General features: G+C 36.8%; 1 protein-coding gene across 3 annotated transcripts in view; it reads right to left on the bottom strand.

Moving 5' to 3' along the window:
• DEF8 (differentially expressed in FDCP 8 homolog) overlaps positions 1 to 16040 on the bottom strand; it is a 41399-nt gene extending 25359 nt beyond the window's left edge. Inside the window, exons 1-2 of one of the 3 annotated variants that reach the window (XM_089093278.1) lie at positions 15955 to 16040; positions 576 to 906 (exon numbers count right to left, since the gene is read on the bottom strand). In XM_089093278.1, coding sequence (XP_088949404.1) covers positions 576 to 906; positions 15955 to 15968 — 345 coding nt within the window. In that variant the 5' untranslated portion in view covers positions 15969 to 16040. Of the gene's footprint in view, positions 1 to 575; positions 6323 to 12309; positions 12376 to 15954 lie in introns of those variants that run through there. The other 2 variants (XM_089093276.1, XM_089093277.1) reach the window with 2 other exon arrangements.
• Between the last annotated feature and the right edge of the window lie 11649 nt (positions 16041 to 27689).

Here is a 27689-nt window from a genome sequence, read left to right as displayed (position 1 = left end):
TCAAAACACAAATAAGTACATCCTTAAACAGTAATTTTTTGTTTTTCTATTGGAAGAGAATTTCCCCTCTATGAAGTGATGTCCGGTTTTTTGTCTCTAAATTATAATCTGGAAAAGAATACAACGAGAGAGAGTGTTCCTGACTCAAAAAACTTTCATGCATACCAATAAAACTAAATTTTCCTTGAGAATCATAGAGAAATTGCAGCACATCCTCATAACAAGTAGTAAGGTGACTGTGTTCATATTATACCCATGCATGGTATATTTTATTTTTTCAAAAAATTACTCTCTCTCACATTACAGTATTTTTGAATCGGTTTTCCTATTGTCCAAAACAGAGTATCCTGGTCTTTCTTACTATCACATAGTTGCACACATGTACCACTATTAAGGGGTATCAAAAGTTTTTTTTTTTACGTAGGGGAGGGTCAAAACACAAATAAGTACATCCTTAAACAGTAATTTTTTGTTTTTCTATTGGAAGAGCGTCTGAAGCAATTCTGTGGGGAATTCTCCTCACCCTTGTCAGGGGCAAGATCATAATACAAGCAATAGTTACATGGGGGATTTACCTCAGGTGCAGCAAAATGATTCTCATCCAAATCCAAACCTAGAGAATCTTCTTCATGATCACTTCCTGTCCAATCTGAGCCAAAAGGGATGCTTGGAATTCTTGTCTTAATAATTTCACATGTGAGATTCATAGCATTAGTTGCTCCTGAATAAATGAACCCTGACCCTTGTCCAATAGCTCCAGGAAGACTCATGACCATATCCATTCCAGCACTAAGACCAGTTCGAGGAGCAGACAATAAACTGCTTAACAATGATGGTGCTGAACTTTGAGGAGTTGCAAGTTCAGTCTTGGCAACCTGTTCACCTTGACTAGGTGATTCCATTTTTCTAAAATGTTAAGGTAAATGAAAGGATATTTCAAGTTACAAAAGTGTATACTAGTAATAAGTAAATTAGAACTAAGAGCCCTTGAGACTGGCCTTAAAAAAAATATAACCTTAAAGTTGGTCTGAGGGGTTATTAGAATGTGTTCTTTTGTTTTCTTTATTGTCTTAATTTACAATATAACATATCCTAGTTTTGAAGTCATTACTTGATTTCAACTATCTAATGGCAACACAAACAAATAAAGTACATAAACAAAATGCTAAAACATAAAAACAAAGGCAAAGCAAACAAATAAGGGCACATGATTCATTTTTCGGTACTTGTCAGGTATCCCGGCCCCACTCAAGAAGTATGATCTGTTTAAAACCGATTTCTCTGTCTGCATTGGAGATAATTAGCTTAGTCTCAGTGAGATAAACTACTATACAGGTAGATTTTAATTAAATATTTAATATATAGAGCTGGTTAGGTTTTGTATTTAATATAATGCATTCTGGGCCACCTGCTTTCCATGTTTCTCTGCTGTAGTTGCCATAATTCTGTTTCTAAAGTATTATATTTTCATCATATTTTGGTATATTTCATTATGATTAACCTAACTTCAGTTCTTGAATGTGGTCGGGATAACTGACAAGTACCCATTTTTCCTTTTAGGTTGAATTGACTTTTATCATGTGTGGACTGGATTGCAATGGCAATCTATGCTCAGGGTCATGACTCTTACCTCAGGTGCAGGACTGGTGCTTATTTACAGGTGATATTTCTATAATAGGCATTGTACAGTCACTTTTTTCTGCTGTTCCTCTTGGGTATATGTCTAGTTGTGTGTACTAGTTAGCATGACCATCATTCAATGAGTAGGCTGATGCTAATGCCATTTCACTTATGATTGGTTCTATTCTGTGATTTAGGTAGTTCCAAAGTATGCTGCCATTTCCAAGTGTACTAGGTATTAGCAGTCTGACTGCCTCAACTTTTTTATTTGTTATGCATTTTTGCAATTTATGATTTGCATCAACTTTCAATCAAAATCTCTCTCCTGGGTTCAATTCTTTCAGTTCCTAGGTGTTATTGTCTTGCAAGCTCTGTTGTCTAGATTAATCTTTCTTTCTGAATTTCTAAAAAATGGTTCGTAACTATCTTGAGTTGCAAATGTGATGTCAACACTGGGACCATCATGTGTAGTTTGCTGCTTATAAAGAGCTGAAGTAGAGAGTATGCACCATCAACAGGAATGTTTTGGTACTCCAGGAATATAATATATGAGTCTGTTTGATTTTCTGAAGCTTTTGTCATTATCCATTCTGCAATCTTTCTTTCCTGTATACCTTGATTAGCAATGTGATTTTTCTGCTGGTATTTTGACAAACAAAACACTTTTTAAAATATGCATTGTTTACAATAAAGAATAAATGACAGCTTTCAGCAGGGTTGGAGGGGCAGTGTCTCCCTTCTAATTTGTATTTGCAAATTTTGATTACCACTGTGATTTGCCTTTTCTGTTGTTCCTAATGCGATGATAAATAATACATTCTCTTAAATACAAATCTTTTTAAGTAAAATAAGTGACACTCTAGACTTCTAAGGTGGTAGTGGCCCACTCATATTTGTATAATAATAATAAAAGAAAACTGTTTAAATATACTTTCTTTACAGCAAAGTACCAACGACACTTTAACCATTAGAGCATTTTAGAGGGACAGTAGTTTTACTCTTATTGCCTGACGATTCTGCTTGTGCTGGTTGCAATTTTTCGTCCACAGCAATATTTATTATCTAATAAAACTGTTATTTCTTTAAGAACTTTTTAAAAACTTAATTATTTTCTATATTTCGAAATATGTATTTGAAATACGATTGAATTTGAAAATTAATTGAAATTAATTAAAAATTAAATGAATTTGAAGATATGAGCTTCTGGAACTCCTTATAGGTCCAGTTCAAAGAGTCTGAATTCGTCAGTCAAAATGTCTTTTGAAATTCATTTTCACAGTAGTTATAACTGAATTTTTTTTAACCTTTTTTTTCGTCTTTTTTAGGTCGTATTGTAGAACTTTTTAGGTCATATCCTGTAGATTTGGCCCTATTCTGATAGCCCTAATGGGTAGTATTTTTTTTTTATTATCTGGTCTGAGCATGATCCACAGAAAAAAAGGTAGGTAACATAGATTTCAAACAGAGCAATTTTTGGTAACTGATTTCTTCCAAAACTGTTTTCATGAACACTGCATGTTAAAAGCAAGCTTATTCAGAACAATTGATCTTTCGAATTAAATATTATTTATCTAATAATCCATAGATTTTCTTGAAATTACTCATAAGTTTTAATCCTATGACTGTCAAATAAATATTATTTAATAAACATGATTAATTTGGTCATTTGAACATACTAATTGTTCAATAAACAAGGCAACATTTTCTTCAAAAACATATATCACTATCATCGTAAAATCGTGTACAAAATCCAGATATAAACTCTGCATCTTGGGAGCCGGCGGTTTCCCCTGGAGAATTCCCCCCACATGCAAAATTGAGCAACTACAGAGAAATTACAAAATAGATACCTCAAAATGCCAATCAGATGTCCTAAGGGGTAACAAAAGGACCAGACATCAAAACAGTTTTAGGACAGAAGCCCTTGCCCCATAAGCTGGAAGAAGGGTTTTCAAACCCGGAGGCATGGTTATTTGACCTTTGGACTATATGAAACAAAATTGATATCTCAAAGTTTTGATCTGATGCATTTGGGTATGAAACACCGTGGATGGTGGCTTGTTGCCCTCCAATCAGTTTTGACTCTTCAAAAGAACACTAGTACTTTTAATTTGCAATCGAATGAGCCCACTCCGAAGTTTATAAGACCACCCCTTCCACATGAAGTGCCTCTGGGGAAAAAAATAATACATTGAAACCTTATGACTCTTTACTATAGGCAACGCTATAGCATTGTCTCAAAATGTCGATCAGATGTCCTAAGGGGTAACAAAAGAACCAGACATCAGAACAGTTTTAGGACAGCAGCCCTTGCCCCAGAAGCTGGAAGAAGGGTTGTCCAACCCAGAGGCATGGTTATTTGACCTTTGGAGTATCTTGAACAAAAGGGCTATCTCAAAATTTTGATATGATGTGTTTGGGGATAAAACGGCGTGGCTGGTGGCTTGTTGCCCTCCCATCAGTTTTGACTCTTAAAAAGAACACTAGTACTTTTAATTTGCAATCGAATGAGCCCACTCCGAAGTTTATAAGACCACCCCTTCCACACAGAAGTGCCTCTGGTAAAAAATAATAATAATACATTGAATCCTTATGGATCTTTACATTAAGCAATGCTATAGCATGGTCTTGACCTAAAATATTTCATATTATATGATGAACTGTGGATTGTGTTTCAGTAGCAATACAAATATCAATGAAGTTCTTTAAAAACAGTTAATGGTAACAAACTGTAAGTAAGGAGCAACTTGGCCCAGTAGTAATCAAAACCCTAAAGAACAGAATTTTGATAACAATAGATGCATCAATGAATTGGCTTTTTATGCCAATTCCAAATATAAATTTAATGATACCCATCAAAAGCTACAAGCCTGAGAAAATTTGCCTGATTTTAACAAAATGGATGGCTCAAAATTTTTTCGGATGTGTTTGGGGAAGAAAAAGGTGTGGAGGGGGGAGGGGCTAGTTGTCCTCTGATTCCTTTTGACTCTGAGGAAGTGAACTAGAACTTTTAATTTCAAATCAATTAAGCCCTCTCAGAAGTTTATACAAGCATCCATTGCACAAGAACTATATACAGCCCCTGGACATAACTTAAAACGCCTGTCCCCCAGGCCCTTGGGGATTGTATTGATACAGGAATTTTTCTTATCTGACCTTTGAACTATTTTTAACGGGATGGTTATTTCAAAATTTTCATCAGATGGGTTAGGGGAAAAAAGGGTGTGTGGAGGGGAGAGGGCTAGTTGCCCTCGGATATCTTTTGACTCTTAAAAACTCTTAAAAAGCGAACTAGAACTTTCAATTTCCAATCAAATGAGCCCTCTCCGAAGTTTATATGAGCATCACTTTCATAAGAACCATATACGCCCCCAGGACAGCCCTTACAACGCCTGCCCCCAGGCTGATCTCTTTTGACTCTGAGAAAGTGAACTAGAACTTTTAATTTCAATTCAATTGAGCCCTCTTGAAGTTTATACAAGCATCCCTTTCATAAGAACTATACACAGCCCAAGGACATAACTTATAACGCCTGTCCCCCAGGCCCTGGGGGGCTGTGTTGACACAGGAGTTTTTCTTATCTGACCTTTGAACGATTTTTAACAAAATGGCTATCTCAAAATTTTATCGGATGGGTTTGGGGAAAAAAGGGTGTGTGGGGGGAGGGGGCTAGTTGCCCTTGGATATCATTTGACTCTTAAAAAGTGAACTAGAACTTTCAATTTCCAATCAAATGAGCCCTCTCTGAACTTTATACAAGCATCCCTTTCATAAGAACCATATACGCCCCCAGGACATAACTTATAATGCCTGCTCCCCAGGCCCTGGGGGGTTGTGTCAACACAAGATTTTGCTATCTAATTTTTCAACAATTTAAAAAAAAATGGTTATCTCAAAATTTGTAGTGGATGGGTTTAGGGAAAACGGGCGTGGGGGGGGGGGGTAGTTGCCCTTCAATCTCTCGGCTCTTTAAAAGTGAACTAGAACTTCAATTTCTAATCAAATGAGCCCTCTATGAAGTTTATAAGAGCATCCCTTTCAGAAGAACCTTACATGCCTTTAAGGCATAACTTAGGACACTTTTCCCTGGGCCCTGGGGGGTTGTATTGACCCCAGAGTTTTTCTTATCCAGCCTTTGAACTATTTTTAACAAAATGTCTAAATTGTCATCAGATGGGTATGGAAAAAGAAGGCATGGGGGGGGGGGGCTAGTCACCCTCGGATCTCTTTTTACTCTTAAAAAGTGAACTTCAACTTTCAATTTCAAATTAAATGAGCCCTCTCTGAAGTTTATACAAGCATCCCTTTCATAAGAACCATATAAGCCCAAGGGTACAACTTACAATGCCTGCCCCCAGGCCCTGAGGGGTTGTGTTGACACCTGAGTTTTTGTTATCAGACTTCTGAACCATATTTAACAAAATTGCTATTTCAAAATTTTTATCTGATACATTTGGGGAAAAAAAGGTGTTGGGGGGGGGGGTTGTTGCCCTCCAATCTCTCGACTCTTAATAAGTGAACTAGAACTTTCAATTTCCAATCAAATGAGCCCTCTATGAAGTTTATAAGAGTATCCCTTTCATTAGAATCATACATGGCTTCAGAGATGTATCACAACTTACAATACTTTTCCCCATGCCCTGGTGGGTTGTAATGACACCAGAGTTTTTCTTATTCACTCTTTTAAGTATTTTTAACAAAATGTCTTTCTCAAAATTTTCTTCAGATGGGTTTGGAAAAAGAAGGTGGTGGGGGAGGCTAGTTACTAGTGGATCTCTTTTTACTCTTAAAAAGTGAACTCGAACTTTCAATTTCCAATCAAATGAGCCCTCACAGAAGTTTATACAAGCATCCCTTTCATAAGAACCATATATGCCCAAGGGCAGAAAACGCCTGTTCCCGGGCCCTGGGGGGTTATGTTGACACCCGAGTTTTTGTTATCTGACTTTTGAACAATTTAATTTAACAAAATGATTATCTCAAAATTTTATTGGATGCATTTGAGGAAAAAGGGGCGTGGGGTGGCTATTTGCCCTCCAATCTCTTTTGACTCAAAAACTGAACTAGAGCTTCTAATTTCCAATCAAATGAGCCATCTCAGAAGTTTTTATAAGCATCCCTTCCATAAGAACTATATATTCCCTCAGGGCATAACTTACAACGTCTGCCCTCGGGCCCTTGGGGGCTGTGTTGACCCTGGAGTTTTTGTTATATGGTCTTTGAACTATTTTAAAAAAATGACTATCTCAAAGTTCTTATCGAAGGGGTTTGAGGAAAAAAGGGTGTGGAGGGGGGGGGGCTAGGTGCCCTCCAATCTGTTTTGACTCCTAACAAGTGAACAAGAACATTCAACTTCCAATCAAATGAGCCCTCTTTAAAGTTTATACGAACATACCTTTCTTAAGAACCATAAATGACCCCAGGGCATAATTTCCAATGCCTGCCCCCTAGCCCTGGGGGTTGTGTTGACACCAGAGTTTTTGTTATATGAGCTTTAAACAATCTTTAACAAAATGGCTATCTCAAAATTTTTATCAGGTGCAATTGGAAAAAAGGGCATGGGGGGGGGGGGAGGGGCTGGTTACCCTCGGATATCTTTGGCCTCTTGAAAAGTAAACTAGAACTTTAACTTTCCAATCAAATAAGCCCTCTTTGAAGTTAATACGAGCATTCCTTCCATAAGAAGCATATATGCCCCCAGGGCATAACATACAATGCCTGTCTCCGGGCCCTGGAGGGCTGTGTTGACACTGGAGTTTTTGTTATCTGATCATTGAATCTTTTTAAAAAAAATAGCTCTCTCAAAATTTTTATTGGATACATTTGGGAAAAAAGGGCGTGGGGGGGGGGGGGGCTAGTTGCCCTTCAACCACTTTTGACTCTAGAATTTGGCACTAGAATTCTCAATTTCCAATTGAATGAGCCCCCTTTGAAGTTTATATGACAACCTCTTCCATATGAAGTGCCTCTGGAAAAAAAATATATTATAAATAAAAGTTCAAATAGGGATAAAATCCTTTTAATAGACAGTGTTTCACAAACAGTGATAGAAATTCACAAAAAATACGAGATATTCACAAAAAATACGAGGCAGTCACATATGCAGTGACTGCCCTCAGTAGTAAAACTTCTGTTTAGTAGTAAAACGAAATATCTGGTATTGTGAATTTCAATCACTTTTTGTGAAACACTGTCTATTAAAAGGATTTTATCCCTATTTTAACTTTTATTTCTCGTCATAGAAAGGCAGTGTGGTCTCCAAAATTATCTAAATAATAATAATAAAACATTGGAGCCGTATGGCCTTCACTATAGGCAATGCTATAGCATTGCCTCTGATTGCGGGGTCTAAATTGTGGAATATGAAGCTTCAAAGGTAGTATATTTGCATAAATGTTAGTGTTGAACTTGCCACTAAGTGTTATGGAGTATGAACCCCTGTTTTTTTGTGTTTTTTCTCATATAAAAAAAGTATGGATTAATTTAAAAAAAAAGTATCTGCTATAAGTAAAGAATAAGTTAAAACTTTAAACAAGCAACATTTTAAAAGTTACTCAATAAATCTCTTATTTCTACTGTAGTTTATTCAAGCAGAAAATTGTATACAACTATTCTATAAGATGTTTTTAGGCTTGTGTTAGATTTTCTATAATTATTACATTCTGAGAATTTTTTCTAATTTTTTTATCTTCACTTCAGCAATGCTATCTTGGAGATAGAAATCAACCACTATATGGTGAAAAATTAGACTGCATGGCTAAAAAATTACTCTTCTTAAGTTTTACACATCTAAGTTGTTTTCATTCTCACAGGTATCCATTTGGCTTTTGGAGTCAGTGTTTCAAAAGGAGTTACACCCATGGCTTTTTCTTCTTCTTCATCCTTGATCTTTTTCTGACCATGTCCCCAAATGCCCTGATGATCCTAGAGATATAGTCCTAAATAATATTTTTTCCCATTGCTTTGTATCTTGTGATGTCATGAGCTCTTTGTTAACTAGTTTTTCTTATTGAAGATTCCATCTGAGTGATTTCAATATAACTGTTGGATTAGGCAAAAAACATTCATTGCACTTTTTTTCATAGCCCAGATCAGCAGTACTGATATCAGTTCCATCCAATTTATATGGATAATTTTGATGGACTTTGTCCTAAAGAACATAGCAAGGGTTATGGGAGAGTATGGAATCAAATGGTACAGTAAAACTCACCTAGACTTAGATTATACTAATGGTTTGAGCCTCCTAGATGAAAATGTTAGCATAATGGATGATTTTTTTTTTAGGTTTAGAGAGTTCAGGATGCAAGAATAGGCTTAAAAATTAATGTTTAAAAAGACTAAGCTACTTAGACTGGGAATTAATGAAGGTGAAGAGGTGATGTTGCATAACAAGAAGATTGATCAAGTGGATAGCTTCACTTACCTAGGTAGCATTTTTAGTAGAGATGGTAGATGCAGTGAAAATGCTAGAAGCAGAATAGTCATGACCCAGTGTGTTCTTTTTGTGATTGAAAAAAGTTTGAAAGAGTGAGAAGATAAGTCTATGAGCCAGGATTAGAAGTTATAGTGATCAAATGTTGTTCTGAAACATGGGTGCTAAGACATATGTAGGAAGATTTGTTAGATATTTTCAAGAGGAAAAAGCTAAAGATTCTTTAGCATACCTATCTGACTGACCATATTTCAAAGATTAAGCTGTACAAAAAATATGGTTCAATCCCAACTTCTGTGGCTATAACAAGAGAAGGGTTGACATGGCTAGGACACATTCTGTAGATGAAGGATGAAAATTTCCCAAAGACCATCATTTTTAGCCAACCATCTAGGGTTAAACAAACTGCAGGTCATCCACAAATGGTGTGGGAAACAGTTATAAGGAAGGATCTAGAGGTAATTGGGACTTCTTTGGGAGGGTATCAAGAGGGAACATTTGAATAAATTGGGATGGAGGAGGAGCATGTGCAGCTGTGTTGGCCTAAGGTGGTTTGATGGTGTAGTGAATTGTTAGCACCACTAGTAGTTTATACATGATCAACCAACTGACTTTAACAAATACAGATAACCTTTAGACAACAAAGGTAAAATATTTAGTAGTGCATTTCTCCATAAGGTAATCCTAACAAATTCTGGTAACTATGTTATAAAATGCTAACTTATATCATTCCTAAAAGTACATTACTTTACTCATATCCCTCTAATGTCCAATTATATATAGTCAATGCATTTTCAATAGCACAACTCTTTTCTTCCTGCTACTATTAAGTGAATAATAAGAGAAGAGGGAACTATTGAAAATTCATTGAGTATATATAACTTGGGTGACAGGCTATATATGCTCTTTAGAGGAGGGTGACTGGTAGTGGAGTAAAGATATTTATTTTTAGGAATGATATAAGTAAGTATTTTTGAATATTTTAAGGTAGTTTCCCAATTTTTTTTTTCCTGTATGGAAACTTGAACAGGAAATTTGCAGTTTCAAAATAGCTGGGATGAAAGTGAATACATCACTTGATGCCTTTTCTTGTGCTCTTTCATAAATCAATATTTTTCCTGGGGGAAATTCCATTTTGAGTGGTTAACAGGGCCCCAAAAGTTAGAATAGTCCATAGTAACCTAAAGTTTAAAAACATGTTTCTAAAAAAAACTGTGTAGTGAAAAAAATTGCGATTTGCAGCTGATTCAGGAATGGTAATTATCATTTTCCATAGTCTTAATAGTGGGCTAAAATATTATTTTGGAAAAAAAATTTGCAAGAACTTTTGGTAAAATTCTACTTTAGTTACTTTTGGCTATCTTGGAAAGGGGTTGAATTAGGAAAATGAAACTTTCAGGGATGGATGTACATGCTAAGGCATGTCCCGGGAAGGTACTTTGAAGTACTTACCTCCACTCCTCCCCCCTCTATATAATGGTAAATTACTGCACATTACTAGTTGTTTTAACTCATATTTCATCCTATATTACTATCATAATTATAAATCACTGCTTACCTTGCACAACTTCAGCTTTTAACCTTGTTCATTAAAATATATTCCAAAATCCTATTTAATTCCTAAACCCTTTAATTTCCTATCCTTGCTGACTATTGTTATGGTATAATAAAACCAGGTTTGAGTTTGGGTGGAAGAGGGATTTCAAAAACATCTTCCCATGACATAATTTGTCCTCTAAAAATGATTAGGTTATTTTTACTGGTCTCTCTTGTCAAATCCTTTCCCTAATTAATAAAGTTTAAATGGTCTTATCACCACAGAGGTGTTTGGCATGTGCTTGCTACCCTCAAGGGTAAGGGTTTCTGATAAGCAAAGTTGTGACATCACAACAAACCTGGTTTTATTATACCATAACAATAGTCAGCAAGGATAGGAAATTAAATTGTTAAGGATTTTGGAATATATTTTAATGAACATGGTTAAAAGCTGAAGTTGCATAAGGTAAGAATTGATTTCTAATTATGATAGTAATATAGGATGAAATGTGAGCTAAAACAATTAGTAATGTGCAGTAATTTACCATTACATAGAGGGGGGAGGAGTGGAGTTAAGTACTTCAAAGTACCTGCCTGGGACATACCTTAGCATGTACATCCATCCCTGAAAGTTTCATTTTTCTAACCCAACCCCTTTCCAAGATAGCCAAAAGTAACTAAAGTAGAATTTTACCAAACTTTTAAAAGTAGCCTGTTGAAATTACAGCAAAACTGATGTCATTTTTAGTTTCTAGCTCTTTTTTTTAATTTCTGCCGTTTTGTTTTCACAATACCATTTTACTATGAAGACTAAAGAAAATAATAGGCTAATCATCATTCCTGAATTGACTACAAATGGCAATTTTTTTATCATTAGCCAGTTTTTTCAGAATCATGTTTTTAAACTTTTGGTTACCCTGGGATCTTTTCAGCCTTTTAAGGACACAAAATGTAATTTCCCCCAGAAGCAATTATTGAATTAGGAAATAGCATAAAAGGCATCAAATGATACATTTACATTCAACCTAGCTAAATTATGTTAAAATGTGCTAATTTACCAGAGAAACTACTAAATACTAACCTAACAAAAATAAAACAATTTAGGCTAAATGATGGAAACTTGAGAATAGCCCATAGCTTGCAGCAATTATTGTAATGACATTAAATAAGTCCAATTATAGTGCTTTATTGTATGCAGTTTGGACTGCAGGAATAATTTATTTTCAAGAAAATCCAGAAGCCCTAGCATACTACACAACCTTTATATAGCCTATAGAAAGCATCTTTAATTTATCTTGGTAGATAAATTTACCCACCTTTTACCTATAAAAGGATGGATGCTTATTGAGCTTTGGAGCACTGTACCCTAGCCCTAGTCTATTGACTGCAACTTGTTACAATAGTGGCGTTTTTTTTTCGTGGTTGGTTCCGTGGTTTAATCGTGTTTTGCCATTTTTGCGTTTTTGACAAAACACGTAACAGCATGTTTTAACAAAACTTCGTTTTTTTGCGAAACACGAAACATCATGTTGCCTGTTCGACTGTCTGTTTCCTCAAACTTGGAACTTGCTCTTTGTGCGTGTTCGATTGGTCCCTATCCAGAAAGAAAAAAATTATCTGTAGATGACAAAAAAAAGGATAAGATGAAAGGGAAGAAAATGGACATAGGTCCTGCTGAATATGCGTTTTTGAATAGAGGCCAAGGTGAAACATATGTGTACAAGAAAACAGGCAAGTAAAAAGCTCAGAATTTTTCCACATGTTTCCACAATTTTGAATATTTTGCCACTTTTCCTAAAATGCGTTTTTAGACGTTCAACCAGGAACATGGACAGAGAACACGAAAGCGACAAAAACTGCGTTTTTGGGCTAGAACATGAAACTTGGAACATGAACCATGAAACACGGAACTTCAAAAAAAACCGCAGGATGAATAGTTTGGGACATAGCTTGTTAACTAGGATGCCAAATGGACACTTTTTAACACTGAAGGACACCGGGACACTATTGGATCAAAAAAGGCAGATTTTTGAAATAAAGGACACTTTTTGGACATTTTTCCAAATCAAAAATTAAATGTCTTTATTTTCTTCTTCTTTTTACTTTTTTTTTAATTTGTACTTTACTTTTAAGCTTTGGTAACGGCTTGGGGATTTTTCTTAAATGTTTTTGTGCCCTGCGCAAGCACCATTTATCAACCGAATAGGACCTAAAGTCTTAACCAATGTGGTATGCTAGAACTATCAAATCCATCCTTTTCTTCTATCCTACAGTTGATGTTTGTCATCAAGTCGGTCAACTTCAAGGACCTACCTACTGCTGGTGGCAAAGTCACCAAGGCCACTGAAAAGGCTAGAAAGAAGAAGTGAATGGCATTCCCTGCAGCCAAACGCCCCACGTAAATACCTGCGATGTGTAGCCGTGTGCACACGGCTGATATTATAAGCCTTCTGAAGCCTATTACTGATTCTAAGTGGGAGCAAAGGGGTAGCTAAGCTAGGAAATTTCCACGGTGGTGGTGAGCATCCAGGCAATGAGGCTTGACTCTCCATTCACAGGCTGCATCGGGAGTCCGCTAGTGCACCTCAAAGTGGTGAAGGGGTTTAAACATTACTGAGCTCCACGCCGAGCAAGGTGATGGCCAATGAGCTTTGATTGACTGCAGGACAGGGGATTTAGTGATGTACCTTATCCCCATGAAACGGTCAATAATGATGACAAATATAATTAGTAACAGTTTGGCAACGGCATCCCCGGTATTCTGCAATGTGACAAAAATACCGTTCTCGTCGAAAAGTATGCTACCTGCCTTCCTATCAAGAAGACAAGGCCTGAACATTGGCCGCTGGAACCTGCAGCTCGATTTAATGTTTATTGACACAATCTTTTGTAGCTGATGAATATTACCTTTATAACTTTGATAATCTGTGTGTTTCTGACACGAGACTAAATGGGCATAACATCTTGACCCTTGAATACTCAGCTGGGAAGGCGGTCACTTTTTTAACTCGTGACTATTAGATGGATCTGGCCGGGCAGGAGTAGGTATCCTGTTGTCCTCAATACAATCACTGGGCTCATCGAATATGAGCCTATGTCTGAGAGAATCGTACGGGCAAGAATTAAAGGTCGCACGAACAATATGACTATCCTTAGCGTTTACGCCCCAATAAGAGATACCGCTGAACAGGAAAAAGATCAGTTTTTCAGTGACCTGCAGACAGTCATTGATAAGATTTCCCAGAAAGATATCCTCCTAATTGGAGGCGACTTCAATGCCAGAATCGGAAGAAAGCTGAATAACTTGGAACAGGTGATTGGCAAGTACGGCCTCAGAGACCGGTGCAGAAATGGAAACAGGCTTCTACTGTTCGCAATGCAGAACTACCTCGATGTGGCTAACACCTGGTTTAGGCACAAGTCGTGTCATACGTATACACAGAAATCTCGTGATGGAAGAGAAAAGGCCCAAATAGATTATCTTCTTGTATCCCGATGATGGAAATCCATTGTGTGGGACTCGAGAGTGCGCAGAGGTGCTGACACGGAATCACAAAATGAATCTGACCACTTCTTGCTGAAGACAAGGCTAAAGTACAGACTTAGCTCAAGGAAGGCTACTATGCCGAACCAGAAAAAAGACGTGTCGAAGCTGAAAGTAGATGAGTACCGAGGAGCGTTTGTCCTTAAACTCTCAAACCGATTCGTTGTCCTTCAAGATGACACCGAGGAAGCAACCCCGACTGATGAGTGCCCCAACTGCCCCAAGATAAAGATTGAAAAGAAATGGAGCAAACTCAAGGACCACATCAATGAAGCTGCCCCAAACATACTTGGGTTTGTCAAGCGTAAAACCAAGAAATGGATCTCAGAAAAGACACTCAAACTCAGCCAAAAAAAAGAAATGACCAACAAGAACTCCCCTACATACAAAATGCTACGCCAAGAATGTCTCAAATCCGTAAGAGCTGACAAAAAAGCCTACTGGTCTAGTGTGCCCAGTGATGTGGAAAGAGCCGCATAACGGAACAATACACGAAAACTATTAGATACTTGGAGAATGCACTGGGAAGCAGAAGCAAACCACCATCCTGTCCTTTAAGGTGAAAGTCGGGAAAAAACTCACAAGCAGCGAGGAGCATATCGAAAAATGGCGTGCTCACTTCCAAGAGCAATCGAGACCAGAAGACAATAGTAATCAAAAGCAACCAGGCTTATGAAATGTATGTACGGACCCAACCTCCGGGATGAAGTAATTAAGGCAATCCAAGTTTTGAAAAACCATAAAAGCCCAGAAATAGCTTGGATTTCTGCCGAGCTACTGAAAGCTCTCCCTGATGTAGTGATGGATAAACTTCATAGCGTGATAACTGAAGGCTGGGGCAATGAATACATCCCAGATGACTGGAAGACCTCAATAATTGTCCCTATCTTCAAAAAAGGAGACCTAATGGACCGTAAAAACTACCAAGGTATATCCCCTATCCCCATTGCTGCCGAGCTGTTCCCAGTCATACCTTTAAATAGATAAAGGAGCATTTTAATTCCCCCTGTAGTGTAGGGCGCAGGAGCCCTATGTTAAAGGTGCAGGTTAGTTCCCCCTGTAGTGTAGGGCGCAGGAGCCCTATGGTAAAGGTGCAGTTTAGTTCTCCCTTATAAAAACAACTTATTTCAGCAGATACAAAGAAGAAGCCCATTTGCGGCATTCTTAGGGACCCCATGTCAGCGGCGGCCGCTGACATGGCCGCCGTCATGTCAGCGTGGCGCGGCTTCGGGGACTACTTTCATCATTCTGCTCTGATCAGCGGCCTGGGAATGATGAGTAGATCATCAAAGTTCTCTCATCATTGTTCTATATGGCAAAACAGTGGCGGTCTTCACACTTTTTGCTAACATCAGTGAGCTGTAAGATCTTAGAACAAAGATGAGTTAAAAAACGATAATCTTTGCAAAAATATGTAAGATCTTAGTGCTAAAAAACGGCTTAATGAGGATGGCAGCTGGCACCATGTTAAATCAGAAGTTAAGCAGGGCTGTGTTCTATTCCCCTCTATATAAATCATTTTGATGGACTTAGACTTTAGGAACACATGAAAGGCAATGGGAAAATATAGAACCAAATAGGAAAGAAAAACTTATGAACTTAGATTAGCCTATGCTGATAATTTAAGTATCCTGGATGAAGGTGAGATCAAAATGAATGAACTCTTATAGGTTAGGTTAGGAATATAGGTATAGGTTAGGTATAGGTCTTACTCTTATAGGTATAGGTTAGAAATGAACTCATACTAAGGCTAGGAATAAATAATGATGAAAAGGTGACATTGGGTTATAAAAAGATTGATTGAATGGACAGTTTCACTTACCTTGGTAGCATCATTAGTAAAGACAATGAGAACAGTGATCCCGGTGGTGTTATAGTGTTTCTGGTGGTGCACTTTTCATCTTGATCCTAAAATATTCAGTGCGGTTTCAAACTTTTTCAAAATTCTTACAAATTTGTTGGTGCAACAAACATTAATAACTAAGATTATTCAAAATAATAATTACAAGATAAAAATAAAAATTATTTTTTTATTGACAGTTTTTTTTTTCTTTTAGAAAACATTTTTTTACGTTGCCGTGTTGGCCGATTAATTGTTTACAAGGTTATAGATATTTCTGTAATAAATAATGTGATAATATTTAACAAATAAATAATATATTATTTAATGAGTAAAGAACAAGAATCCAAAAAATATTTTTTATTAAAGAGTCATCGTATTGAACAGATAATCGTACAGGAGACTGGATATTTAAATGAACTAAATAGTTTGAACAGTGTTGCCTGGCTGAGCCGTGAAAATAAACCAGTGAAACTAATTAGTTTAATTTGACAACAGTTTCCTTCTGCAATAATTTAAACATTAATTCTCTGTTGAGTCTTAAACTCAACTATATCTTAACCTGACAGATAGTCCGTCTTAACAGTTGATTAATTTCGTCAAAATACTGGAGGACACGGGTAAAGTTGTAACCGATTTTTCCAAATCAAAAGAAAATGACAGTGAAAACTGAAAAATAATTCATATTAGTCCCCGAAGCCGCGCCATGCCGACATGACGGCGGCGAATCTGTGTTTTAGTATCGGCGGCGGCGCGCCGCCAGGCGCGCCGAATTTTTTTGGCGGTGCGCCGCCGATTTCTGACCGGCGGCGCGCCACGGCGCGCTGATTTTTCTGATTAAAAATAATAATAAAAATCAAACTTCACCAAGCACGTTCAACCTCAACTTGATTTTAGTAAGGATTTTTAAATGGTTGGCTAAAAAAATACAAGAACAGTATGACAAAACAGGAATTTGTTGGGCCGTGCGGAAAGTGTTTATGTTCCCCGTCAATCAGACCATGTACAATTCTCATTTTTAGCCACTAGACCCAGGGAAACCTATGTTGGGTTAATGTTTAACATCGCATTATTCCTATAAAATCCCGTGTTTAGTCATTTTCTTTTTGTTAATGACTTGGGCTAATGTGTGTATAGCTTTCAAAGTTTGAAGTTCAGACATCTCCTAGTTCATCAAATACATTCGAAAAGGAAGTGAAAAAAAACAACAAATAACAACTTAAAAAAAAACACTGTATACAAGTTAGATACCATGGCTTAACAATAATTTTAAACCAGCGGTTATATCACTTCAGTTACAATTGATGTAACAAAACTGAGTTAGTTCACTCTGCCTGGAGCCATTGATCTTTTTGCAGTCACTATCAGTCCTGTCGTGCAAAAAAGCCGTTTAGCTAGGGCACTTATGGCCGGTACAGCCAAAACTTGACGAGCGTAAACTGCCACTCGCAGGATCTGAAACTAGCATTGGACCTTTGGGTCCCTAAGAAAGCCGCAAATGGGCTTCTTCTTTGTATCTGCTGAATTAAGTTGTTTTTATAAGGGAGAACTAAACTGCACCTTTACCATAGGGCTCCTGCGCCCTACACTACAGGGGGAACTAACCTGCACCTTTACCATAGGGCTCCTGCGCACTACACTACAGGGGGAATTAAACTGCTCCTTTACCCTCTTTTCTTATCAACACGGAATAACCCTCCAAAATTCTTTTCTGAAAGAAGTGGTCAAGTTATGAAGTTTCAAGTATAAGTTTAAGGCTACTTCAACTTTTGTGTGCTCTGCTCATTGTGCAAAAAAAAAAAAATGTAATTCATTTGTATAGATATATTCCTATACTTGCTCTAGCTCTTTTCCAGATTAATTAAAAAAATTTAGACAAAATAAGTTTTTCAAAGAAAAGTAAAGAACTCCATTAAACAAAAAATGAGCAAAAACAAAATCAATTAATCTACCAAGCGTGAAACTACCACAAATCAGCATCGATAAATAAATGAAACCCAAAACGAACAGAAATGACAATAAATAACCGAGTCAAACTCAAAACGAGCAGAAATTAACATAAATTGGTCTCAAAACCCCAATGCCATACCAGAACATAATTTGCACTTGACTGAAAAACATATAAATGTTGTTAATTTTATAACTTTAATAAATCAAATAATATTAGGATTTTGATTACCAAATATCAATATATGTATATTAAACTGACAATGCACATTCAATTGTATTTTTTTCAGTAAAGTGAAAGTTATGTTCTGGCCTCGGGAAGGCATAGGGGTTTTGAGCCCAATTTATGTTAATTTCTGCTCGTTTTGAGTTTGACTCGGTTATTTATTGTAGTTTCTGTTCGTTTTGGGTTTCATTTATTTATAGATGCTGATTTGTGGTAGTTTCAAGCTTGGTAGATTATTTGATTTTATTTTTGCTCATTTTTTGTTTAATGGAGTTCTTTACTTTTCTTTGAAAAACTTATTTTGTGGAAACAGTTTTCTTAATTAATTTCTGTTCGTTTTATATTGACATAATCTTTTCAGGGAAAAACAAAATAATACTTTCAATCTTTTCGTTTTTTTTGAAGAATTTATAGTTTGGCCTGCTATTTTTATGCTGAAAAAAATTTTCAGCAATTTTTAACAACATAGACCCTTTTAAAAATCTGGTCACAAATAGTAGTGTTTAATTTAGTTTCATACCTCCTCTAGTTGACCTGAAATAGAAAACTTGATACCATTCGCAAAAAAATCTGTTTACTTTCTTTGATAGCTTGGATACACTTACGCTATTTTGATTTGGTTAAATTTTAAGAGCAGAAGTAGCCCCGAAAGTTTGAAATTAATACCCCCAGTCGATCTTGGGATACTGCTGAGATGACTTATTGGGAATTAACATTAACACAGTGCATTTAATCTTAAGGCAACATTTACTTTTTAAACAGAAAGGCAAATGGGAGGGTGGGCGTGGGAGGGGGATTAGTTTACCTCCAATCATTTTCGACTATTAAAAAGGACATCAGCCCTTTCTATTTTCAATCGAACGGGTGCTTTTCGAAGTTCCTACGACAACTTCTTCGATACAAGGTGCCCTGGTCTAAACAACAACAACAACAACAAAAATGATATATTATACCCACATTGATTTTTACTATAATTAAATAAAAAAACAAGTTTTTTAAACTGAAAGTAAGGAGTGACATTAAAACTTAAAACGAACAGAAATTATTCCGTATATGAAAGGGGCTATCCCTTCCTCAACGCCTCGCTCTTTACGCTAAAGTTTTTTATTGTTTTAAAAAGTAAAGTTGTGAGACAGAGTCAAACTTTAGCGTAAAGAGCGAGGCGTTGAGGAGGGGACAGCCCCTTTCATATCCGGAATAATTTCTGTTCGTTTTAAGTTTTAATGTCGCTCCTTACTTTCAGCTTAAAAAACTTATTTTTTAAAATTTAATTTCTGATAGTTTTTTAGTTAATGCAGCTTTGATTTTGGTTCACCGTCATTGAATAAGTAAACAAAATTTGCATAAAAACTTTAGTTTTCGTTTGCTAAATGGCTGTCTCTAAATTTGATTCTGACGTAATTTACAAATTAACTTACGTAACGAACTTCTATATTCGTATATTTTTCCTCTGGCAAAAAATACGTTGCAGATTTTTGCAGATATGAGCTTGAAACCTATGTAATATGGTTTTTTGATACGCTGAATCTGACTGTGGGATATTCATTCAAATATTTTCACTTATAGGGGATGTTTCCCCCCTCTTTAAAAAATCAGGTAAATTTTCTCAGGCTCGTAGCCTTTGATGAGTAATACTAAACTTAATAAAATTTATATATTTAGAATCAGCATTTTAAGCCCATTCTTTTGATACATCTATTGACATCCAAATTCCGTTTTCAAAAGTTCCGATTACTATTGAGCTGTATCACTTCTTTTTTTATTATTGTTTTTTTTTATTACGTACATGTTATTACGTATATGAGGGGGTTGTCCTCTTAGTCAATACCACGCACTTTACGTTAAAATTTTAAAAAAAAATTAATTAACAAACCCCTGAATCACAAAGGCCGTTTAAATAGAAAAAATAGCTCTTTTGAGAGCAATAAAAAAACTGTAGCGTTAAGAGCGAGGTATTGATTTGAAGGAGACCCCCCTCATATACGTAATAAATTTTTGCTCGTTTTAAGTTCTAATGTTGCTTCTTACTTTCAGTTGAAAAAACTTTTTTTTTTAATTTAATTTCTGATCGTTTTTTAAATAATGCTTGAAAATCCGGCGCCCCATTCATAGAAATGTCCCTTACCCCAAAGAAACATCCTCCACGGAAATGTTCTCCTAGTAACCCCCTCCTCCATCCCCCCCACCAGAAAAAAATCCTTCCTGTAATTGCCTGTATACTTCCCAATAACCAATACAATATGTAAGCAATGGGCAAAGTTCATAACTTGCAGCCCTTCCTCTGGGAACTGTGGGGGATTAAGTCATCCTAAAAGACATATTTATTAGATTTTCGACAATGCTGAACAAAATTGCTATCTCAAAATTTTAATTGGGTGACTTTGAGAAAAAATGAGCATGGGAGGGGGCCTAGTTGCCCTCCATTTTTTTTGTCACTTAAAAAGAAAACTAGAACTTTTAATATCCGTTCCAATGAACCCTCCTAAGATATTCTAGGACCAGTGGGTCAATACGAATATCCCTGAGAAAAATAAAAAAAACAAACAAATAAACACGCATCCGTGATCTTTCTTCTGGCAAAAAATGGAAAATTCCACTTTTCTGTAGACAGGAGCTTGAAACCTCTACTGTAGGGTGCTCTGATACGCTCAATATGATGGTGTGATTTTCATTAAGGTTCTGTAACTTTTAGGGGGTCTTTCCCCCTTTTTTCAAAAATCAGCCAAATTTTCTCAGGCGCGTAACTTTTGATGGGTAAGATTAAACTTGATGAAACTTATATTTTTGAAATCAGAATTAAAATTTGATTCTCTTGATGTATCTATTGGTATCAAAATTCCTTTTTTTAGAGTTTTGGTTACCATTGAGCCGGGTCGCTCCTTACTTACAGTTCGTTACCACGAACTGTTTGAAAATGTCAAGCCTTCCAATCACTTTCGATTATTTAAAAGGGCACTCGGCCTTTCAATTTCCAATCGAATGAGCCCTTTTTGAGTTTCTACAACAACGCTTTTCATAAAAACCTTAGATGTCTCTGCGGTATAAGTTACAACCCTTGCCCTAAGGGCTGTTATGGTGGATATCTCCCTCAATGACATAATTTCCAGAACTTCTAACTACGTTAAATAATATGGCTCTCTCAAAATTTTGATTGGATGTGTTTCGGGAAGTGGTTGGCGTGGAAGGGGTGTTAGTTGCCTTCCAATCACTTTCGACTATTAGAAAGGGCACAAGCCACTCCAATTTCCAATTGAATGAGCCCTTTTCGAAGTTTCTACGACAACTTCTTCGATACGAAGTGCCCTGCTCTAAAGGAAAAAATAAGAAATAGTATATTATGCCAACATCGTTCTTACATACCCCAGGGTCAAATAATAAAACCCCTGCCCTAAGGGTTGTGGTGGAGTAACCTCCTCAAAAACATATTTTATCGCTGTAAATCAGTTACTCTGAACAAAATGGCTATCTTAAAATTTTTATTGGATGTGTTTGGGGAAATGGTGGGCGTAGAAGGGGTGTTATCAACTCCTCGATACGAATTGCCCTGGTATGGAAAGAAAAAAATACATTGTGCCAACATTGTTCTTTACTTAGGCAGCGCGATTGCGCTGCCTATAATAACATCCTGAATCGCATAATGCTCTTTTACCTACCTCTTTTCATCCGAAAAATCAGAAAGAAAATGAACAGAGTTTTAAAGTGGAAGGTAGAATTTTTGTTTCAGAAAAAAATTTCTTCTACTTCTTCCTAAAAACCAATATACTTGGCGAGCCCAAGTTGACAGTATTTTTCTTTAAGAGAAAGATTAGCTAGTATTAAGGTTGAACCCCCGAGGTTGCTCTCGATAAGCAAAAAAAAACGACAAAAAAAAAAAAAAACCGCGGCGGATTAGTGACGCCTCCGCCGTTAGAATCAGCGGCGGCGTCAGCGCGCTGATGCTAGCTGGGCGGGATTTTTTTTCGGCGGCGCGCCGCCGACTTTTCGGCGCGGCTTCGGGGTCTAATTCATATATTAAAAAAAATGAACATATATAATAAAAAAAACTTACCTTTTTCTATTTTTTCTATTTTTTTTTTTTCTTTTTTAATTTTGAATATATCGCGTGACGCAAAGAGAGGCCGCGGTGGGGGTGGGGGGCAAACTTCAGGAGATAACTGAAAATCATATTTTTTCTAAAGTAAAAAAACAGTTATTTAAAAGTATTATAATTATTTTATATTTAATTAACATTAATCTATATCTGTACCAGCTTTTAATTTTATTAAGCAGCCGGGGATGGGGGCGGGTGCCCCCCCCCCCCCTTATGGGGGCCCATGCCAGGTGATTAGCTTTGACAAAACAGTTGACCGTTCGTTGAAGCCTCAAATTTTGTTGGTGGGGGGGGGGTGCTCTAATTCGGTGTAAAATTCTTAATAAACGACACCGTAAGCATGCAACCCTCATCTGTATATATCTTAAAATCAATTTCTCGTTACTTTCTGCACAACTGAAGGAAGACTTTCCATGAAGGAAGTTTTCATGGGAGACGTAAAATTTTCCTTGCGTCCACTTGACATAATTGTGCATATTTAAGTTTTTTTGTTTTTTTTCCTTTTTTTTCTTTTTTTTAATGCTTTAATTTAATACTGGAAAAAGTACATGTTAATCTTTGTGTGGTTACACAAAAATGTCAGTATGTTAAACACTGGTCCCCGTGTTCAGTACTGCCAGTATAGCCTTTTACACCAGGCATGTAGACCGTTACCGCCCCTTCTCCCCCATATCTCAAGATTTGTACGTTTTTCCTACCGTTATTTTTCAATATTTTTTGCTTTGGTGTCAATCTAACTTACATCCCCCCCATTCATTCAGAACTAACATCAGTTAGTTAACAGTAAAGTGCCTTTTACTGTATATTACTATTGTACATTATTTTTATTTATTGTACCTTCTTTTATGGAATATATTACGTAAAATTGTAAAAATATTATCTTTAAGATATATTTTTATATTATACACCGTTATTTTTCTATCAATTGTATCGACCCAGTGGTCCTAGAATAGTGGGAGAGAACTCATTCAAACGAAAATTAAAATTTATAGTGTCCTTTTTAAGTGACCAAAAAAGGGAAGGCACCTAGGCCTCCTCCCGCGCTGATTTTTTCTCCAAAGTCACCCGATTAAAATTTTGAGATAACCATTTTGTTTAGCACGGTCAAAAACATAATAAATATGTTTTCTAGGATGACTTAGTACCCCACAGTTCCCGGGGGAGGGCTGAAATTTATGAAATTTAAACTATGTGTACATATGGCCTTCGTTATTGGAAATTATTCATACGTCTTAGGAGTAGGATTTGTAAATAATTTATATAAGTCTAAGGAGTTTTTGTGTCTACTTTTATCTTGTAGATATACTATGACTGTGGAGATGGTATTGACCCAAATAGTCCCCGAGGACAGGGTTGCAAGTTAGGTCGTTTGCCATTATTTCCTATTGACTACAGTATTGGTTAGGGTGTACTCTGCATGTTTTTTTTTAGGGGGGGGTTGTATGTTAAGGGGGGAAAAATGTATAAGAAAAAAGAACAGTTATTTCATTGGAGGATTTTAATAAGGGTAAGAAATAATAAAAAAAAAAAAAACTACTTAAAAGCAAGGAGCAGCATTAAAAATTAAAACAATCAGAAATTATTCTGCATATGAGGGGAACTGCTTCCTTACTCAGTCCTCCTTTTTGATTTTTACTTTTTGTCACCATTCTTTTAGACAGATTGATCAAACAAAAGGACCGTTGAATTTTAAAAGATGTATTTATAGAGAACATATAGCATATAAAGAATAGCAGATAATAAATAAGGTGCCTAAGGAAACCTAACCAACATACCAAACAAATACTTCAGTGAAATAGCTAAAGTTAAATAGCTACACTTTCTTTACCATCATAGCAATAGCATAGGGTCTTGTCTAAAAAAGTTGATTGACAATTTTCTTGTACGATAATTCTATCATTTACGATCGACAGTCTCGAGTGTGTTTTACTTAATTGACAAGTACAGTGTTTACTTCTGAACACCGAGGCTAAAACAATTTCAAACTTCAAGAGCGTGAAAACACGGTCACAATTTTCCAATTATTCTGAAAGGGGAGTCCTCTGAACTAATATTTCTCTCTATTCCCCCTGTGTGTAGTTCATCATTATTTTCATCAAAGGTTTCGCTATTCCCGATCAGTTTTTTGCTTAGATCAACTTTGTTTTGCCTTTTGCCAAAGGTCAATAACAAAAAAAAAAATGGTAATTAAGAACATTTTGCACAGTTTTGTCCAAACTTTTAATAATATAAAAAAACATTATTATTTTATTTTTAAATTTATTTGAAATTATATGTATTATCTATTTTTGCACGCTTTTAATGTCCTGTATCAGCAGAGGGCTGCTGCCCCCCCTTAATGGTGCCCATGCCGGGCGAGTAGCTGTGACACAAACTGTAAACTTCCGGGTAAGCCTAAATGTGTCGGGAATGGGGGGGGATGCTCACAGGTGTTTTAATCTTCGTAAGAAACTCACCCGTCATCATGCAACCGTGATCGGTCTCTACCTTAAAACCACTTTCTCTTTATTTTCTCTACCTCTACATATTTTTATTTATCTGTACCAGCTTTTAAATTTAATTAGAAGCCGGGGGGCTGGGGCCCCCCCCCCTTAGTGGCAGTCATGCCAGGTGAGTCGATTTGAAACCCAAGTCTAACGGAATGGGAATATGCTCTAGTGAGGGGGTGGGGAGGGGTGCTCACATTCGTGTTAATCTTCGTAAGAAACTCAACCGTGATCTGTCTCTACCTTAAAATTACTTTCTCTTTACTTTCTCTACCTCTTTACGTTATTTAAAACTAACTACTTAAGTGAAATATAGCTACAATTTATTGTCCAACCGAGCCAAATCAAAGGGTCTGGTCTAAAAAAAGTTGCTTGACAAGTTTCTTGTCTCATGATCGCATCATTCACGATCGAAATTCTCGAGTGTGTTTTATATAACTCACAAGTACCGTTTTTATTTCTGCACACCGAGGTTAAAACAATTTCAAACTTCTAGAGGCGGGGTGAAAACACGGTCACAGTTTTCCAATTATTCTGATAGGTGAGTCATCTTAACTAATACGCGTATTTCTTTCTATTAACCCTTAGTATCGTTCATCATTATTTTCATCAAAGGTGTCGATATTCCTGATCTTGTTTTTTGCTTAGATCATCTTGTTTTTGCCTTTTGAAAAAGTACAATAACAAAAAAAATGGTAACTAAGAGCATTTTGATCAGTTTTTTCAAAAATTTTAATAATATCTAAACAAATTATTATTATAATTTTAAATTTCATTTAAATTATTATTTTTCTTTTTAGTGACACGACTTTAATTTTATTTAGAAGCAGGGGGGCGAGGGGTCCCCCTCCCCCTTAGTTGCGTTCCTGCAACGTTATGATCTTTTAACACAATGTGGAAATGAATTTTAATCAACAATTTTCAGGGGGGGGGGGGGTGCTCAAAATCGTTTGAATATTCAGAATAAACCCAACATAAAAAATGCATACGTTAGATGTATCAACATCATATTCAAGTTAGCTTTATTTTCTATTAATAGAACTATGAGTCGTGATATTTCACATATTTACAATTTGATGATAAGCTGGGGAGTGGAGCCCCCCCCCCTTAGGTGCGCAACTAGGCTAGTAGCCTTTAAGACCCCGGTTCAATAACTTGGACTCATCAATTGTGAATATAGGGGCGGAGGGGGGGGCTAACATGATATTTAATCTTAGTTCGTAAATCCCCCCAGATTAAGCACACGTGATCTGTCTCTACTTGCAAATCAAGTTATCTGTATTTTATCGAACTAGACATTGGAGTAGGTAACTTGAAAATATTTTAAATTCTATGATATTAAGGGGGCTTGTGCCCCCCCCCCTTATGGGCGAAACTGACTGTCCACGTAGATTTGAAGAACCAGTGCACATACCTTTTACTAATCCCGGTTTCGGGAGTGGGCGGGGTTCTCACATTCGTGTTAATCTTCGCAAGAAACGCAACCGTAAACATGCAACCGTAATTAGCAGCCGGGGGGCTGGTGCCACCCCCCTCCCCCCGCCCATGCCAGGCCCATCCCATACAGATGCTCCGAGAGCCTCTAGAAGACAGGTGTGTTGGATCTTGATCAAATCGGAATGAGAGTTGTGTTTCTTTTTTCTTTGGCTACAGACTTATGTACATGCATATTCGGAAGTTATAATCAGTAATTATTTTTAATAAGAGATATTACACCAACATTTAGGTGATTTTCTCTTGATAAACTACAGAATGTTATGAGGAACGAATAGCCCTCGTCTTCTCATCAGTGTAGTTGACATAACAGAGTGTTGGATCTTAATGAAAGTCTTTGGACTAAGGCTCATGTAATTGCTGTCTTTTGGCCCTTGCCCGATCTGAATTTATAGGGGGAAGGAAAAGGGAATTTCCTCTATTTGAACCTTTTCTTAAGGTGTGTCGACAGTACCGCTTGGGACCAAGCAGAAGAGGGGAGAGAAGCTGCCGGAAGCGTTGTATTGGTACCTGCCGGTTTTAATTAGCCTTAAATTGTAGGGGACATGTGATCAGGTCTTGACGCTTCCCTTGCTCCCGGTGATCTCTGTGCAGCTATTCAACCTCGTTTCTGACTAAGTGAGATACCTGTTGTATGTTTGTTTGCTACATAAAATACTGAGCCAGCAGCTTGTAGCGTCTCCAGTCTTCAACTTTTTAGACCGTATCTGGACTGTGGGTAATAGTCATGCAAATATTGTGAAAACTGTTGCGAACTTTTTTTTTTGCATTGAGTTGTTCATTGAAGCAAAGAAAATTTTTCGGACTTTTTAAAAATTAAAGAATTTCCCTAGTGACCTAAAGAAAACTGCAGATAACTGTATTGGCTTGCTAAAAAATTTTTAAAAGTGTGGTGAAAAGCAAAGACCCCTACCTGTTTTCGTGATGTACGAGCCTGTCGAAGTACCAGTTACGTCAGAGGTATCAAGTGCTACACTTACTCGTAAAGTTAACGAACTATGCGTCAAATTCGATAATTACGTCCTGTCGAAGCGTAACCCGCTGCCTTCTGTGTCTCAAGCCCCCACACAATCATCCCAACCCTCTTGTGCCTTTATCTTATAGAATTTACACAAACGGCTGACTGAACCCAAGGACTGAATGACCCAAGTCCCCCAAGGACTTGTCAGAGGCTAAACTCGGGAATAATTAATTATGTGAACTACACTGAACGAACTACTGTCCCTACTTTGTTTATCTTGTGTAATGTACGGTGTTAGAGAGCGCACTGAACTTGTGTATTTAAGTGTGGGGGATTTTTCACTTCACACAAAGTGATATATTTTTTATCAGAGTGAATGATCTATGTCCATTAATGAATATTTACTATTGGTCAAGTAACTTTGAATTAAGACTGATTCGTGAATATGTAGCGTCTTGTCACAATAAATGTCGGGAAAAAAGCAGCCTCGACGGTCCCACCCGAGAAGGATAC

The sequence above is a fragment of the Artemia sp. Qi Xiang Cuo genome, chromosome 8, assembly GCF_049724085.1.
Source record: "Artemia sp. Qi Xiang Cuo chromosome 8, ASM4972408v1, whole genome shotgun sequence".
In the NCBI taxonomy this organism is placed as follows: Eukaryota; Metazoa; Arthropoda; class Branchiopoda; order Anostraca; family Artemiidae; genus Artemia; species Artemia sp. Qi Xiang Cuo.
This window is presented reverse-complemented; position numbering and strand designations above follow the sequence as displayed.